The sequence below is a fragment of the Mytilus californianus genome, unplaced genomic scaffold (assembly GCF_021869535.1).
Source record: "Mytilus californianus isolate M0D057914Y unplaced genomic scaffold, xbMytCali1.0.p SCAF_3, whole genome shotgun sequence".
NCBI lineage: Eukaryota > Metazoa > Mollusca > Bivalvia > Mytilida > Mytilidae > Mytilus > Mytilus californianus.
Window position 1 is genome coordinate 24,812,263 of NW_026262679.1, and position 17,114 is coordinate 24,829,376.

General features: G+C 32.5%; 1 protein-coding gene across 1 annotated transcript; it reads left to right on the forward strand.

The window, feature by feature from the left end:
- Positions 1 to 13,940: 13,940 nt before the first annotated feature.
- Positions 13,941 to 16,622, forward strand: LOC127733428 (T-cell leukemia homeobox protein 3-like). Its single transcript, XM_052242793.1, has 3 exons — positions 13,941 to 14,310; positions 15,327 to 15,543; positions 16,348 to 16,622. The coding sequence occupies exons 1-3, from the start codon at positions 13,941 to 13,943 to the stop codon at positions 16,526 to 16,528; spliced, it is 768 nt and encodes a 255-aa protein (XP_052098753.1). The 3' UTR covers positions 16,529 to 16,622.
- Positions 16,623 to 17,114: the final 492 nt, after the last annotated feature.

Sequence of the window (17,114 nt, forward strand, 5' to 3'; positions counted from 1 at the left end):
TAACCCACGTTCCTCTATCTCATTCAGTGAAAGGTCGAATGTTACCGTTAATATGTACAGTATAATTAAACCAAAAGTGTGATATATCTAATTTCATAATTTCATTGTATGCAACAAAAGTCTAGAAAGAAGTTGCAAAGTAAAAATGCTACATTATACCAGTCAACTGTTAACCCAAAGAATGTATTTCTAGACTGTAAAATATTGTCGGTTTACCTTTTAAATCGGATGTTGTATTTATGAATGAATATCATGCATGAACGTCTTAACTTTTAGATTCAATTTCCATAGCAAATTTGAGAAATCCAAATATAGATAATAAAAAAAACCGATATAAAAAATTTTAATAAGCAAATAAATGTTTACCCTAAAATTACAAAATCTGAGACCGGAAAAGAATAAGAAAACTGAAGTTGGTCTAATTTATGATTGAATAAACTAACAATTGTCTGTAAAGACAGAGACATATGTATCTGGTAAAGATTAGAAAAAAAACTTTCCTAGCATTAACATGTTTCTCTTGTATTCCTAATAATTGATATATACATGATTTATAAACCGCCTTGTTTTACCAATATAGTCTGGCAAATTGTTCTTTTTTTTACTGAAGTTCAATCAAGTTAGAATTACATTTGTATTGTTATTAGATAGATACCTCTTTATTACAATGACCATAAAATGTCCAGACGCGACCATTTGTTATAACTGACCTAATTGTGTCCGATGATATTTTACAATTCGCACATCTCGCTGTCAAACACCAGTTATTTCTGAACGCCTGTTACATTTGTTTTAATTTCCGTAAGTCTAATGTACCGTTCTATTTTCTATTATTTCAAGACATTATTTGTCAGGAACTCTCTTATTTTGCTTTGAATAGACAATTGTTTTAAAATTCCCAGAGGGACCTGTAAAACCCTTTTTGCGTGTAAATGAAATAAGTGTATAATAGATAGTCTGATAGTTGGGCCGTAGCCTGTGAACTAATTTAGCTTTTTATTGAATCTAGACTGCAACCTTTTGCCATCGAGAACAGAAGCAATTGTAAAAGGTGTAAAATGCTTTCTGATAGCGCTAATGAAACCTTCTAAAACGTGTTAACGTCCCTCGACAAGTTCACTGCAGTGAAGATTTCCATAATACAATGCGAGAATTTTTAAAAGAAACAACAAATTTGGTGATATCGATATACTTATGGATGACAGTATCTAGGGACAATCGTCAGAATTGTTTTCCGTGTGGAATTTGTCGGTTTTTCGTGACACTGGAATGGTTTAAATAATGAAATGAGGGATAAGAATTGACAGATACGCGGCTTTCAACGGCAAAAGATCATTTACGTGTTTATTGGCCATTTGTAAAATAAATGATTGTCTGAGATGAAGTCATTCTTTAAACTAATTAAGAATAACATCAAAACAATGGTTTATTACAAAGGTAAAGGAATTTTCTCTAGCGAAAATAAGTATTTGTGTTCAATGTTTAAACAGCGCTAAACCGAAACAGAATTACCTCTACTTTGCAAAGATGATTCAACAATTAAACATTACAAAAATTTGCTAATTATTCAACGTTTAGTGGATTTTCCTATTTGTGTTATTTCGAAAAAACAGCTTATTGTTTAAAAAGAAGCTCAATCTAAAAATATGGAGGTATGGTATGAATGCATGCGAATGAGACAAATATCCACTAGAGTCCAAATAACGTTAATGTTAGCAGCTATAGATCACTCTATGGCCAAAAACAATGAGCAAAACTCATACCGTAAAGGCAACTATAAAAGGCCCCGACCATTCAAAATGACAAAATGTAGAAAAATCCAAACGAGAAAACCAACATCTGACATAATGATAAACGAACACAACCAATGATAACCATTGAATTTCAGGCTCCTGAAAAAGAACAGGCACTAAGAATGTGGCGGGACTAAACTTGTTTTTGAGCGCTTAACCTTCCCCTAACTTGATACAGTGGAGTAACAGCACATCATAAGAACAAATTGAAAAAAATTAGTTAGAAATGGCTTGACTCATCAGATATACACGAAGACCAAAAAATGCATAAACACAAATGACAAAAAAATTAAAGGTTTTCAAGTTAATTTGGTTGAAGGCGAAAAGTTATGAAATAAAAAGGTGTAATATACCGCAGAGGGTTAATCTACCATAATATTTTGTCATAAGTTCAGTCAAACTAGGGGGGTTAAAAATATAATGTGAGGTCGATGTGAATATTTTGCTTTGTATGCATCCTCCTTTCCATGACCAATCATAACCATTAGAAAGTATCAAAAGCCAGAAACATAGACATAATGTTCTATTGGCCATAATGGACATGTGGGATTACTGACAAATCCGTGTACGTTAAAAAATCCCTTGAATAAACCTATTCGAAAAGGTTATTAATTCAACACTGTAATAAGATCTTTGAATATCGTTTTTATCGGTTTTGACATTGATTTTATCATTAGAAAATTACTTATGATTGGCATTGCACAATTTCATGTTTTTTCTCTAGACTGTTTATGAAGTCTTAATACTATATCCATTGGATATGTACGGATTGATATTTAAGTCTGGGAAACATGATTTGATTTATTAGTTGTTATTGGCTTTAAACTTGCTTTTAACGTACGAGAGGCGGAAGTTACTAAAGGGATATTCAAACTCGTGAACGTGATGGCGTCCGTAAAACTTTTCGAAGAAATGACTTCAACTTATAAAATTCAGAAATTATTTCGTACATTCATAAATGCGATTTTTGAAGAATTGACAAAATGCGAGATATTCATTGCGATTTCAGGAAAATCTATAAAATGATTCATTAATCAGATTTGTGAATACGAGTTCTTATAATTGCGATAATCATCCAGTCGCATTATTCTCATTAATAAAAACCAATAATTTCTGAATTTACAGTAACCACTTGAAACAAGCTCTGGAATATTGGTCAACTGGGAGATATATACTCCATATACAGGCCCTGCTGGTATTTTGCTACACAGATATGGAAAGTTCACAACTGGGAAGGTGAAACCATCTCTTTTGTCGTAACATTTGTTCTCAATCGACCTTTATCAGCAATTTCTAGATGTAAGTCAAGTTATGAATCAGATTTAACTGTATCTGTGGTATCATTCAAAATTCAAAATTACTACCTATCACCTTTAGCAGGACAATAACAATAAACGGAATATTTATCAACAAGGTCTTGGTTTCTTCCGATGAACTTTTTATAGAAAAAGGACGAGACGTTCTTTGACACAACCCTGGTTCATCAACTTTCTGGTCAGACACTGGTGGCGTTTAATGAAGTCTAAGTAGCAGCTGCAAGCTCTTGAATACCGAATGAGTTTGGAAATGTATATCCCATATGCAGGTGAAGTAGGTATATTGCTGCTAAGGTGGGGGAAATTTATGGAATAAATCTAAAAATGAGGCAGAGGAAGCCGTGTCGTCTGTTGTTTCTTTAATATCTAGTTCTGGAGGATATATTAATGGAACCAAATCAGAAAAGTTTGGACTGTTAATGGAAAGAAAATCATCAAAATATCTGTATGTGAAATAAAATGATCTGGCTTCTTTTATCTTCTTGTTTTTGACAAGTGTCTGAGGGAAACTCCGACTCATATGAAAATAAGAAGAGATCGACAAGGAAAGACGCAAAGTTCGTTCCCAAAGGAATGCCGACAATTTGTTGAAAAGGTTTACCTCCAAATTCAACAAATATGTTGTCAATATGAAACTCCATCATACTGATCACCTGTTTCGCGGTGTAGCGTTTATTATCTTTTGGTTACTATTACCAAAATATGCCGTACAAAGAGATAACAGATATAACCAACAATAACAAACATTACAAGAGACCACACCAACCACCAACACCCGATTCCTCCGAAAAAAACTTACTTACAAACAAAGACATAACAATAACGAACACCACATGGTCGATAACCTGACTCAACACGTGCTTTCGCTTATCTTGACCATATATCGTACAACTTATACTGACAATAAAATATTGTAATTCTTGTAAATTTGCATTGGTATAAGGTGTGGATTCAAATCCTTTTATTATTAGATTAATGCCGTCTAGTTCTCCGCCAGATAAATGTATAATTTCACGTTGACCTTCTTTGTAGCTTTATTGTTAACTTTTTCTAATTCCGAATAAACATGAATTTATACTAATGTTCTTCTCATCCTTGACTCGAAATAGTCGTCCATTCGAACTAGCCAGTTTCGTTATTTTATTCTATTATTCGAAGATGGGCATGCCGAGAGTCAGTCAGGATATTTTCTTGCCTGGATCACTCTGCTTTCCCTTTGACTAGAAATTGACTCTACTTCTGTATATATTATTTCGTTATTTCTTGATGTTCTTCTTGAGTAAGCTCTGTTTTGTGGAGGTTTTGTAGAGACATTAATAATTGATACTGTAGTTATTTTTGGTTTTACTTGCTACTTTCCAGGCTTGATTTTCAAAACGGACGTATCTCCATATTCTTGATATAAGTTATCAAACCATTTCATCTGCTCTTTCTAAAGTTTGTAATATTTTACTTCCTATTCCTTTTTGTCTTATTACCACAATTCTTATATGTATGGTCTTTTTCAGTGTCGTTCTTTTTTTTCCAAAATGATAAAGTTCAATCGGAATGTTATAGTACTTATATTCAAATCAGGTAATTTTAATTTTAATTTTATTTTGAAATAATGATATGTGGTATGATTGCCAATGAGACAACTATCCACGATAGTTCAAATGAACGAGGATGTAAGCAATTATAGTTTACCGTACGACCTTCAACAATGAGAAAATGCTATTTCTTTTCGTTAATGTCATCTGGACTGAGGCCATTCAGCTTCTGTTAAATCACACAAACTTGTAAGCGATTGAAGTCGTCGAAATCGTGTTCCAATTGTCTTAAGCATTGGTTCACTTTGCGAATTGCTCCTTTGTGAAATGGCTGTTTTGACTCGGCAACATATTGGAGGCAATATACGGAACATTGTAGAATGTAAATGACATTCGAACTTTTACAGTTTACATTGCATAATATTATGTAATCCTTTTGTGTTGAATTACTGAATGTAGATACGATAATGATACATGAGCGTGGGAATGGGGTCCCAAATATGACGATTAACGGCAATCATCATGTGAAAATAACGAAAACGATAAACATTTTTATGTTATTCTGTTGTTTCTAAAACTATAAGACAAACTGAAAGAATTGGTCCTGCCTATTATTTTTTTTCTAATTGAAGATACAAGTTTCTGGTCTTAGGGAGTAATATATCATACTTTGTAACAAAATAACTCTGATTCAAACAAAAATTCTTTGAAACTGACATTATTAAGATGCTTTGTTTCTTAATTCACAACATACCCGGTATTTGTTACATTTGGAAAACGTGTTTTTCAACAAATAATCGGCATTCCCATGGGAACATATTGTGTTCATCTTCTTGCCGACTTGTTCCTATATTCCCATTAGGCTTACTTCATACGGAAGCTTCGTAGGAAGAATGAAAATAAGCTAGCATTATCCTTTAACTTCCCGTTCCGCTAAATAGATGATGTCCTCTCACTATATAATTCAAAGTTTGGTGACTACAGATTCAGTAAAGTATGCCTCATATCTTGACTTACATATAGAAATTGACAATGAGAGTCGGTTGAAAACATAAATTTACACTAAAAGAAATGATTTCAGGTTTCCAATTGTGAACTTTTCATTTTATGTAGGAACATTCCAGAGGCGCCTGTATATGGAGTTTATATCTCTCAGTTGATACGATATTCCAGAGCTTGCATTTCCTCTCCTGATTTCCTTGAATGAGGGTTGCTGCTAACAAAAAAGCTATTAAACCAAGTTCTGAGTGGCGAAGTTGAAATCATCACTGCAAATAGTTTACGGACACCATCACGAGTTTGTTGACTGTTATGGGATATCTGTTTCACAGATGACGACGAATAAGTTCCAATTGTCGTAACCACAATCACGAACCTTTTTCCTCGAATGTGACCTACCGAATAAGACTTATCACCGGGTTTTTACTTTCATGAATAGCACGATGGATGTCACATGTGGTGCAGGATCTGCTTACCCTTCAAGAGCACCTGAGATTATCCTCGTTTTGTAGGGGTTCGTGTTGCTCAGTCTTAAGTTTTTTATGTTGTGTTTTGTGTAATGCTGTTTTTGTTTTCGATTGATGAGTTTGAATATCCCTTTGGTATCATTCGCCTCTGATTTGTCCCGTTTGGCACTAAACGTACCTAAAAACACGTTGTGAGGAATTACGACAAAATTTCTACGGTATAGAAAAGGGTGCGTTTGATGCTGTACGATAACGGCCATTCTTATCTTATACATCTGTGTGCAGCATTTACGGTGTATACTACTGTTGCCTTTATTTGCTTCTAGAGAACAGTATTCTCTAGAAGCAAATAAAGGCAACAGTAGTATACCGCTATTCGAAATTCATAAATCGATTGAGAAAAAAAACAAATCCGGGTTACAAACTAAAACTGAGGGAAACACATCAAATATAAGAGAACAACGATACAACAGAAACACAACACTAAAATGCAACACACACAGAAACGAACTATAATATAACAATGGCCATTTTCCTGACTGGGTACAGGACATTTAAAGAAAAAATGGTGGGTTGAACCTGGTTTTGTGGCTAGCCAAACCTCCCGCTTTTATGGCAATGTTAAATATGACATTAAAATGACAAGATTACATGACAGGACTACAATACAAGTAAATGGGAGAACATGCAGAACAGAGACACACACAAATAATAGCTATCAAAAGGTACCAGGCTAAAATTGTTTCAGACAATTAGCCCATAACAGCAGATTAATCGGACTATTTGGTCGCCTAAAAACTTTCACAGGGGGTTGGGAAAGATCTTCAACTGAATTCCAGTGTTTCCGAACGACACCCAAGCTATTATTCACAGATGGATGGCTAGTTAGCTCATTTAAACATAATGACAACTTTTTAAACGTTTAATACATGGTAATATAACTTTTCAGCTGACTTTTGTTTACCAAACAAATGTCAGTTTGTGTAAATAGCTTTTTTCATGAACTCTGGATTTTTTTCAGTTATGTTGACGTTTGTACTCAGTCATAGGCTTTCCTCTTTATGTTTAATTAAAGTAACAACCTTGCTAAGCCTTCATAAAATCTCATTAACTTATTGACAAATTAATCCACTGAAAGTCGTGTTTTAATCGAAGATTTGAGAGAGAAAAGCAATTTAAAAAGTTTATGAAGAAAATGACAAAGCAGTTTACCTTTGTTCAAATCTTAAAATCATTTTGAAAATACAAACCTACCCTGATAAAATAAAACTGAGGGTATTGTATGAACTCTAATCTCAGCGAGTCCTAGTGAGTCGGTAGCGAAATCGTCTCTTGATTTGCATGCATATTAGATCCCCATAAATCTTGTTGTCTGGACATGTTTTAGTTTGGGAAAGTATGGTTCATTTATTTATAACCTGAAATTGGGTTTTGCACTAGCTTTCAGTAACTGCCAGTACTCTTAGATCGGTACATTGTGTTTTTTGTGTTTTGTGTTTTTATTTGTTTAGTACCAATCTAATAAATCAAAGTCTTTCCAACTGATGTTTGTCGTTATATATTTTTGTTGTATTGTTACATCACTGTCTATGCGATCACAAACATATTTAACCCCGACGCATTCTCCACGAGCATGTCCAAGTCAAGAGCCTGTAATCCAGTGGTTGATGTTGGTCGCTGTCGGCGATAAATTTTTTTCATTGATCTTTTCAGTATAAATCAGGCCGAAGGTTTCAACCTGTAGTTCACACTGTGTGAACCTATGGCATTTTAGAGCTTTCTTTATGCTATGAGTTTTGCCCAATGTTGGAGACCGTACAGAGACCTGTAGTTCACACTGTGTCAACCTATGGCATTTTAGAGTTTTCTTTATGCTTTGAGTTTTGCCCAATGTTGGAGACCGTACGGAGACCTGTAGTTCACACTGTGTCAACCTATGGCATTTTAGAGCTTTCTTTATGCTATGAGTTTTGCCCAATGTTGGAGACCGTACAGAGACCTGTAGTTCACACTGTGTCAACCTATGGCATTTTAGAGTTTTCTTTATGCTTTGAGTTTTGCCCAATGTTGGAGACCGTACGGAGACCTGTATTACACAGTGTGTCAACCTATGGCATTTTAGAGTTTCCTTTATGCTACGAGTTTTGCCCAATGTTGGAGACCGCACGGAGACCTGTAGTTTACATCTTTGTCCTTTTCTTTTTGTTAAATGTTGTTTCATTGGCAATCATAACACATATCCATAGTTTTATATAATGACAACGATTATTATATATTTTTGACATTTTGTTCAGTAATGTTAGAATTGCAAATTTGCAGTAGAACAATGTTATCATTCCCAAAGCGTATTTTTACCCACGATTATGTGCCATTTTGGCAATTCCGTCGGCACTATATCCAGAGACACCTCGATCGACTAGGTTATATGAAATATAACTTTCGTCCGTAAAGTGGTGCCTTTTTTTCTTGTCGGCTTTATCTAGGTTTGTAACACAGTACATGATATATGGTTGCATACAAATGGAATACCTTGCAGATCAGCTTTTTAATCAGTCGTTATAGACGATAATAATTATCACGTAGTCACATCTGCATATCTTTATGTTATTAGTCTAGATATGGGACAGCTAAACAAAAGACATTCTCCATCGTATAACTGCCTCAAAGTGTTGTACTCATGTCACTCGGCGAGAGTAAAACCCACGCTTCTGAGACATCGTTGCAACTCAAGATGCACTGTGTTCATCCCACTTGACCACTTGTCTAACTTAGTTATATCAAAACAATCATCATTGGTCAAATGACGCGTTACCTCGTCGGTTTCATCTAGGCTTGTAACATAGTACATGACAATACATAAAAAGGATAACAGAAACTCCCCTAAATACTGGACACCAAAAAAGTATGATGTATGGTTTAATGCAGATGGAATACATTGCATCTCAGCTGTTTTCGTCAATATCAAAGGATGATAAAACTTACGATACATTCACAAACAATATGTTTTTTTTTATTTTATGCGTCTTAATATTTGATAACTAGAAACGGCATACATTCTCATTCAAATAAATAACCTAATATAATACATGCCTAACATCACAAATTACATAAACTCTGTCTGAAATTTAAACATCTGCAAAAATGTTTGTCCTTCCGAGGCACGATTTGACTAACGATAGATATATTTTATATAGCATAGTTGGTCGAGTAGTCTAAGGTCCTTGACATAGTGCAGGCGGACTTGTCACGATATCGTACAAGCATGGATTCAAATCCCGTTGAGAGAATGACAAAATTATGCAACAAGACTGAACGTAGTAAACTTGTAAAAATACCAAAGCAATAACCATCAAGGTTCAAAGTGATTAAAAAAACTGAAGGTCTTCTGAATGGTAAATCAATAAACGATGAATTACCTAGTCTCCGAGCTCTATCATTTCTTCAAATTACAAAGGTCAAGGTAAAAAGGCCGTACTTTGACTTATAATGGTTTACTTTTACAAATTGTGACTTGGATGGAGAGTTGTCTCATTGGCACTCATACCACATCTTCTTATATCTTTTAGTAAAGAAAACTATAAAAATTCAACTCAATTTGTAATTCTAAGAGAGTAATGATTAAGAGTCTGTTACATCAAGGAGGTTACATATATAAAACAAAATGAATTATTTCAGAGAAAAAAAAACTACTTTTGTCAGTTTTAATGGACAGCTTCTTTTTGAATTTACCTTGGAGATTGATATTTTTGTTATACTTTTTTTATACTCACAATATATAAGGTATAATAGGAATCATTAGATCATGCAAAAGGGTTATCAAAGGGACAACTCATTAATAATTACCCTGAAAACGACAAACTATGAAAAACAAAGTCAGTATCACCACATAACACAGCGATTAAAATCGGATATTATGGAAAAGTTTAAAGCATTTCCTGGATTCATGTTGACCTTTGCATACGTCCAGAAGAAGGCGTTATAGACAGAAGCAGTAAACAAACAGAATATATTTATAACGTATGCCTAGTACCGTCATTTTACCGAAATGGTATTTAACTTCGTCTTAAATATATGTTGCTTGTAATTGATGGAAGGACTGATATATGTTTTGTAATTTCTTAGTTAGTTAGAAATAGAATTTTGAGTCACACGGGGGGAAATTTGTCATGAGGTTTTCTTTTTATCAAATTAAACTATTTATATCTTAACCAAATGAGAAAAGTAATAAAGGTTCTATAATCGATCTCCAAACGTTGACATGGACGCATCACGTAATAAATATTAATTAAGCTTATTACTTATCTATTATTACTTTTTTTTAATAAATAATTCAATTTTTTTTTACATAACATTTTACAACTTTTCAAACTTAGATTTACAGTGAATGTAGCATCGATTGAGAATGGATTTTTTTGCCAGGCTTGTATGGCAATATTCGGTGGTCAGTAAATTTAAAGTAAATTGAACATACGCCATTCTTTTTGGGACAACAATATGGTTTGATTTGGTTTATGTTCAACATAAATTCTTAAATTTCTATTAGCATCATTTTAAGGGTTTACCGTGATGAAAATCTTTCACACCAGCCGAAACATTAAACAAGACTTAATTAAAATGAATGGCCCAATTTCATTTTTACCACCTTTGCGTGTTTAGTAAACAGTTGTACGCCGAGTGTATGATTCTCCTCACAATCAACAATTAGGTATTTGTCATTCTTGTCAAATTGTTAATGTTAAATTTTACACGTGTTTAGATATCCAAGATCATGTGACCTATCTTGACTTTAATGCTTGCAGCTAACCTTTTAACGCCTTAGTGATAGATGGAGTCAGATTCTCGCCTTCAAGATCTCATTAGTATCAGTTTGACAAGAACCAATTCCATGTCATTGGTGAATTTCGACACGATGTGCTTTAAAATATTTAACGGGGTCTGTCATCGACATATCAACAACCTCACATCAAGAACATGACCCGTTTTACATAAAATACATTAGCTTATCAAACTCGTGTTTAGATAAATATTGTTTATATACAATTAAAACGTACAACTTAAAAACTAATTTGTCAAAAAGGTTGTTTTCTGCAAAATAAAAACTCATTTAATTTGTGAACATATCATGAAAAGATAAAAAGAATCATATATACAATGTACATAGATATCAATAGTAACGCTTTGGAAAAATACTTGTTTCCAAAATGTTGATATTTATTTGAATACATTTTTGTGTCATTTTGCAAATACATACTGGTTTTAGTAGATTTTTATTTGTGATTGTATGTTCATAGATGAGCTATACCCACCGTTTTAGTAAAAGCACCGAAATTTTTATATTTATATAATATTCTGAAACTGAATATTATATATTAATACTACATTTCGCATTTGTTTTTGTTTCAGTTATTATTCACATGCAAGTCATTTATGTTACATGGTATTAAGATACATTACAAAGAGATGTTATTTTGCATTAAATGGACTCACAAGATGGATAGTACAACAGATATATAGAGTTTTGCTTGCGCAAGTATTTTATGCCTTTAACAAACCAGGAAATGTATTATTTTAAAATATAGTAGTTTCTACAATTACCATGAATACACCCATACATTAACAAATTTTGACAACCATTAAAAAAAAACTCAAGTAATGATTTTCACCAAGTTGCGGAACCGTAGCTCTTATGGTCTTTATGATATTTTTGACAATTTGCGGGCCATTCGCGCCCTATGCGACACATCGCGCTAACGGGAGTTGTAAGTGATCCGCAAATTGTCAAAATATTTTTCACCCATGTTGAAACACTGGATAAATTTCTGAATAACTGAATGAATTATAACGTATTAATTTATTTTTCGTTGATTTTTTTTTTAAATTAAGGTAGCATATATGTTCAATTTGATTTTCGTTGTTTGTCACATAAAGCAAAAATAAGACGAAAACAAATGCAAATAAAAAAATATGGGAATGCTCTTTACCGTCGAGTATTAAACGCACTTTTATCATTACTACTGTCGGCATAATGGAAATAAATTGTCATTGTGTCTCTTAAAATCCATTGCTTGTTTTCCCCGTCCTGGTGTTATCGTCAATGTGGTGATTATCGCTACAAGAGATCATATGTGATATTCCTATCTGTCATTGAATAAAAAAGAAAAAATCATACAAACATATGAAACGTCAAGAGAAAAGGGTATATTTTAGAATAACTCATTGGGCATCTGTTGAGTTAAGGTTTTTCAAGCACAGGAAAGGACTGGAAAGAAAAATAAACGGTTCATCGCAGATAAATGACCTTAGACAGGTTTGACTTTAATATTTATCAGCCCTTTTTGTTACATGTGGTCATGTGGTCAACTGTTTAATTTATTTGGCGTCCCGTACATTCATCTTGTTTCGTACCTGCAGAAGAGCATTAAAGAAATATGTGTAATATACAATGAAATAGAGTTTATTTCAAATCAAAATAGACAAAAATCTCGTGACGGCAACCAGAAAATTGACGATTTTGGACGTAATATGACCCTAAGCTATCTTGACGTTAATATGGCATCTTCAAATGTAATATTGTTAAGTTCTAAGTATATGAAAATAAGAAGTTGTGGTATGATTGATAAGAGACAACTTTCCACCAGAGACCAAATGATTTAAAAGTTAGCAACTATAGGTATCTTGAAATGGCCTTCAACGATGAGCAAACAAATATGCAGCCAGTTCATTATATAATGTTAATAAATGTTATATCGTTTTATAAGCTTGTATATATCTGTTGCTGACTGCCATATTTGTTTTTCTTTAATGTTGTTTTAGAATAAATTGGTTTTCTCGTATAAATTGTTTCACATTTGGCATACCGGATATGCTCACTTCATATGGTATTACTGAAGGCCGTGCGGTGGCCTATAGTTTCATATATCCTTGTCCTTTGCTATCTGGTGAATTGTTGTCTCATTGGCAATAATACCAATCTTCTCATTTTTATATAATAATTTCAACATTTTCAAAAGTACATTGAATTAACAAATTGAATTTTTTTTATGTGTCTCGAATAGTTGTACTGAGTCTACTATTTAAGCCACTTGGTAGAATGTTCATTTATCTAATTCGATCGTTGTGCAAAAAAGTTATTGCAGCTATGATATATGGTGACTATACAGAATAACATTTGTAATTCATTTTTAAAGAACATACGTTAAATCGCGGATGTCATTGCATGAATGAGTGTGAAAATGTTTTCTTAATTTTGTAACTTTGTTCTCCTTAAAACGAGATTTAAGCACAGTGGGAGTTATTTATCAAATTGTATTTTTTCAAAATGTGTGTACCTAGTGCCAGTCAGCTGTTCATTTACAGTTTAAAATCTTCTAATTAACTTTAAACCTGTTTAAATGTAGACATTCATGCTTATTTCATGAACATTTAAACAGAACATAAAATTTCATTAAGATAGTTTCCTGACAAATCCGCAATTATCCGTGTTGACAAGAAATTTATTTGAAATATCTCACCAAACGCAATATATCTATTAGCACGCCATTTCCCTTATGTCTTAATACAAAATTGTTCTTTAACGACTCAAAGGCGTGGCTTAGCTGATAAAGATATCCAATATATTTTCTTAGAAGAGATGCCTGTTTCTTGTGTTGACCATTAAATTGGTGAATTTTTTTATTAATGAGGATGTAATAGAATTTTATCTTATCTTAACATGAGTGTATGTTGACTTTAAAATAAACCAGAAAAAGTTTGGACAAAAGTTAAAAACAGGTGTTTAAACAAAAGATGGAACCATTAAAATTAAATAAAGAAAGTGTTTCAAAACATTCAAAAAACATGGAAAGTTCAAATAAAAATGACAATCCTGAGGAAAACAGAACTAAAGCTAAGCTATCATTTGGAATGAGTAGAATTCTAGACAATAGTGAAAAATCTACAGCAGAACAAACTGTGCAAGAAATAAATTCGGACGATGAGAACGAATCTCGCCACACAGAATCCCCAGAGTTTACCAAGAAACAAATAAGTGAACTGAGTGGATATAACAGTTTTCCACATTGTTTACAACCAATGCCGTATGTACCGTTCGGACTGTGTGGTATACCTTCATTAGCACTTCCCATTCCCAGACCAAATCCTGTAGTTCCTGTGTTATCGTCCTACTCTTTCCCCGGATGGATGGATCTCAGGAGGGACAGATATAGCAGTAAGTATTAGTTTAGTGGTCACAATGCACGTCAATAAGTAACACAATGGTATGTGACAATCTAAGTAATAAAAACCGAAATTTGCACATAGAAGGTACACCATAGTGCTATTCATAATATGTTTTTATTCAAGTATATTAAACATGAACAGCTATTTAATCAACCATTTTGAGAAAAGAGAAAACAACAATCCTAGCAATTTTAAGTATTAAAGTATATTTATTAAGGAACATTTTCTTGCATATATTTCAATTTATTAATAAATTCACCCTGGAAAATTAAGTAAAGCATGCTACACAGCATTTGATTCAGAATAAAATAAATAACAAAATAAATTGCACTATTTTAAAAATAAAGACTAGAATACAAAATATTTATTTTGTTAATTCACTTGATTCTATTTACCTTGTGGTATGATCAAAGAATTCGATATGGTGAAGAAATTAAAATAGCATATATTATTATAAATATTTATAAATTCTTGTATTTACTGATTTCATCTGTATATGTGAAAACACTTCAATAAACATGAAGTTGACTTATTCTGTGCCAAATCTGCAGAAAATCTAGTATTCAGGACAAAATATCATGATCTTAATGTTGATAGTTTTGAAACAAAATATGTATGTCAGTACAAGGTGTACCTTTATTAATAATTGTTATTAATTGCAGAGGGTTAATTAAATATATTTTTTTGTGACAGGATAAGACAATATATAATTTGTAAAACAATAAATCTTTACGATAAGGTTGTTTAAAAAATAAAAGATTTACATTTTTCCGAAAATGAAGCAATAAAATGGTATCTTTTAAAAACTTAAGTGTATTTGCATATTTATATAGACAGAAAATTTTCATACAATGCAAATAAACTATTTATAAATTACTACAATCTTTTTCTTAATTTAAAATAATCTTTAGTTTTATAACTCTATTCATTTTAAAATCTTCTCCATAAATACTCTATCATCATGCATATTTTTCGACTTTCTAAAATATCATGTTTTGCTTTCAGTAACGAGAAGAATTGGTCATCCATACCAGAATAGAACACCACCCAAAAGGAAGAAACCTCGAACATCATTCTCAAGATTACAGATCATGGAACTAGAGAAACGTTTCCATCGACAGAAATATTTAGCCTCAGCAGAAAGATCGGCACTTGCTAAGGGTTTAAAGATGACAGATGCTCAAGTTAAAACATGGTTTCAAAACAGACGGACGAAATGGAGGTAATTTGTTTTCAGTCCTTCATACACATATGTAATGAGGAGTACCCAAATCGCATCCATGCTTAAATTCACATCCATAAAAATCGAAAAAACGGATATTTTGTTTTATTTCTCCAAATATTTAGAACAATTTGACAATACTCCATGCCTACTTTTCATTTTCTAACAAATGGATGCCTGTAACATATTTTAATTGCTCATTTTTAAAAGTTGACTTTTTGTGGACGTCGCATGGTGACGTTTTCGTAGATTTTACTTTTCCCAGTGAATACTTCATCTATTGACATATACTGTGAACGTTTTGTGTATATTTTAATAGATTTAGCTATGTTGAAAGACGTGCATAATATCAAGTCATAAAAAGACAAATTGTCTCTAGGAAAACTTGTTAGATTTCCGCTGCTATTTTTGCTAAATGGGTGCAATTTGGGTACTGTGACGTTAACTATCTATTCGCATTATTCATTCTGCGCACAATTTATCACAATTAAAAATTCCAAAATAGTGTGTATAAAGTTTGATTTTAAAAGATGTTTTTATTAGTTTTTTAAGTCTTCTGGGTGCTATAAAATAAAAGTACATTTAGAAACTATACTTCTCTCGTAATAGGATATTTTGTCATTTTAGAATTGACGGTTGTTACAGATGTAAAACCATACATAAAGTATGATTTCACCAATTCATTTCTTACAATATGTAACTATGTTATATGCCGCTTTTGTTCTTTTTAGTATTTAAACTTTATATTTGAATTTAATAAATCTAAATGAAAAATATTCAACTGGTGTATAAATTATTTTTCAGACGACAAACGGCAGAAGAGCGGGAAGCCGAGCGCCAAGCAGCAAATCGTCTGATGATGAGTCTTCAGTCCGAGGCAAACAAAACAGTTTACGATATCAGAGACCCTCTGTGTATGAGCAATTCTTCACTTCATGCTCTACAGAATTTGCAACCGTGGGTGGATGAAAGTTCCATGAGTTAGCACAGGGTCAACTATTACTTTATTTGATTGTGATCAGTGAGTTGAAAAAGATGTATTCATTTGGAACTATTTGATTGTAAATCAAACTGACTACTTAATTGTTATTTTATGTTCATCTAAATTTATTAAAATTTTATTATCTATCTATTGACACGTGTTTTATAATCATTTATAGAAATAAGGAAAACAACAGTATCGCAAAAATTATTCAAAGTTTGAAAACAATAAATTAGAACTATTTAGATGATTTGATTGTTCTGTTTTGGGGCTTTTCAATGATAGATTGTTTTGTTGCTTTATGTCGCATTGCTATACGCAGCATTAGCGATAAAGATGATGTTTTTAAATGTTTAATTGATAGAAAAATGAGAAGATGTGGTATGATTGCCACCAAGACAACTATCCAGCAAAGTTCAATCGTTCCTTATCAAACATATTTTGTCTATGTAAAAAATGGTCTAATGGTTTACTTTTACAAATTGTGACTTGGATGGAGAGTTGTCTCAGTGGCACTCATACCACATCCTCTTATATCTTTTGAATAGATATGATTGTAACTATATCTGTTGTATAGTATTAACAATTC

What these genes read in the sequence shown, in the direction of transcription:
- LOC127733428 (XM_052242793.1), top strand. Translation starts at nt 13,941, where the DNA reads ATGGAAAGTTCAAATAAAAATGACAATCCTGAGGAAAACAGAACTAAA. An exon ending in CAGGAGGGACAGATATAGCA is followed by an intron (nt 14,311 to 15,326) that starts GTAAGTATTAGT and finishes TTTTGCTTTCAG; the next exon opens with TAACGAGAAGAATTGGTCAT. An exon ending in AACAGACGGACGAAATGGAG is followed by an intron (nt 15,544 to 16,347) that starts GTAATTTGTTTT and finishes ATTATTTTTCAG; the next exon opens with ACGACAAACGGCAGAAGAGC.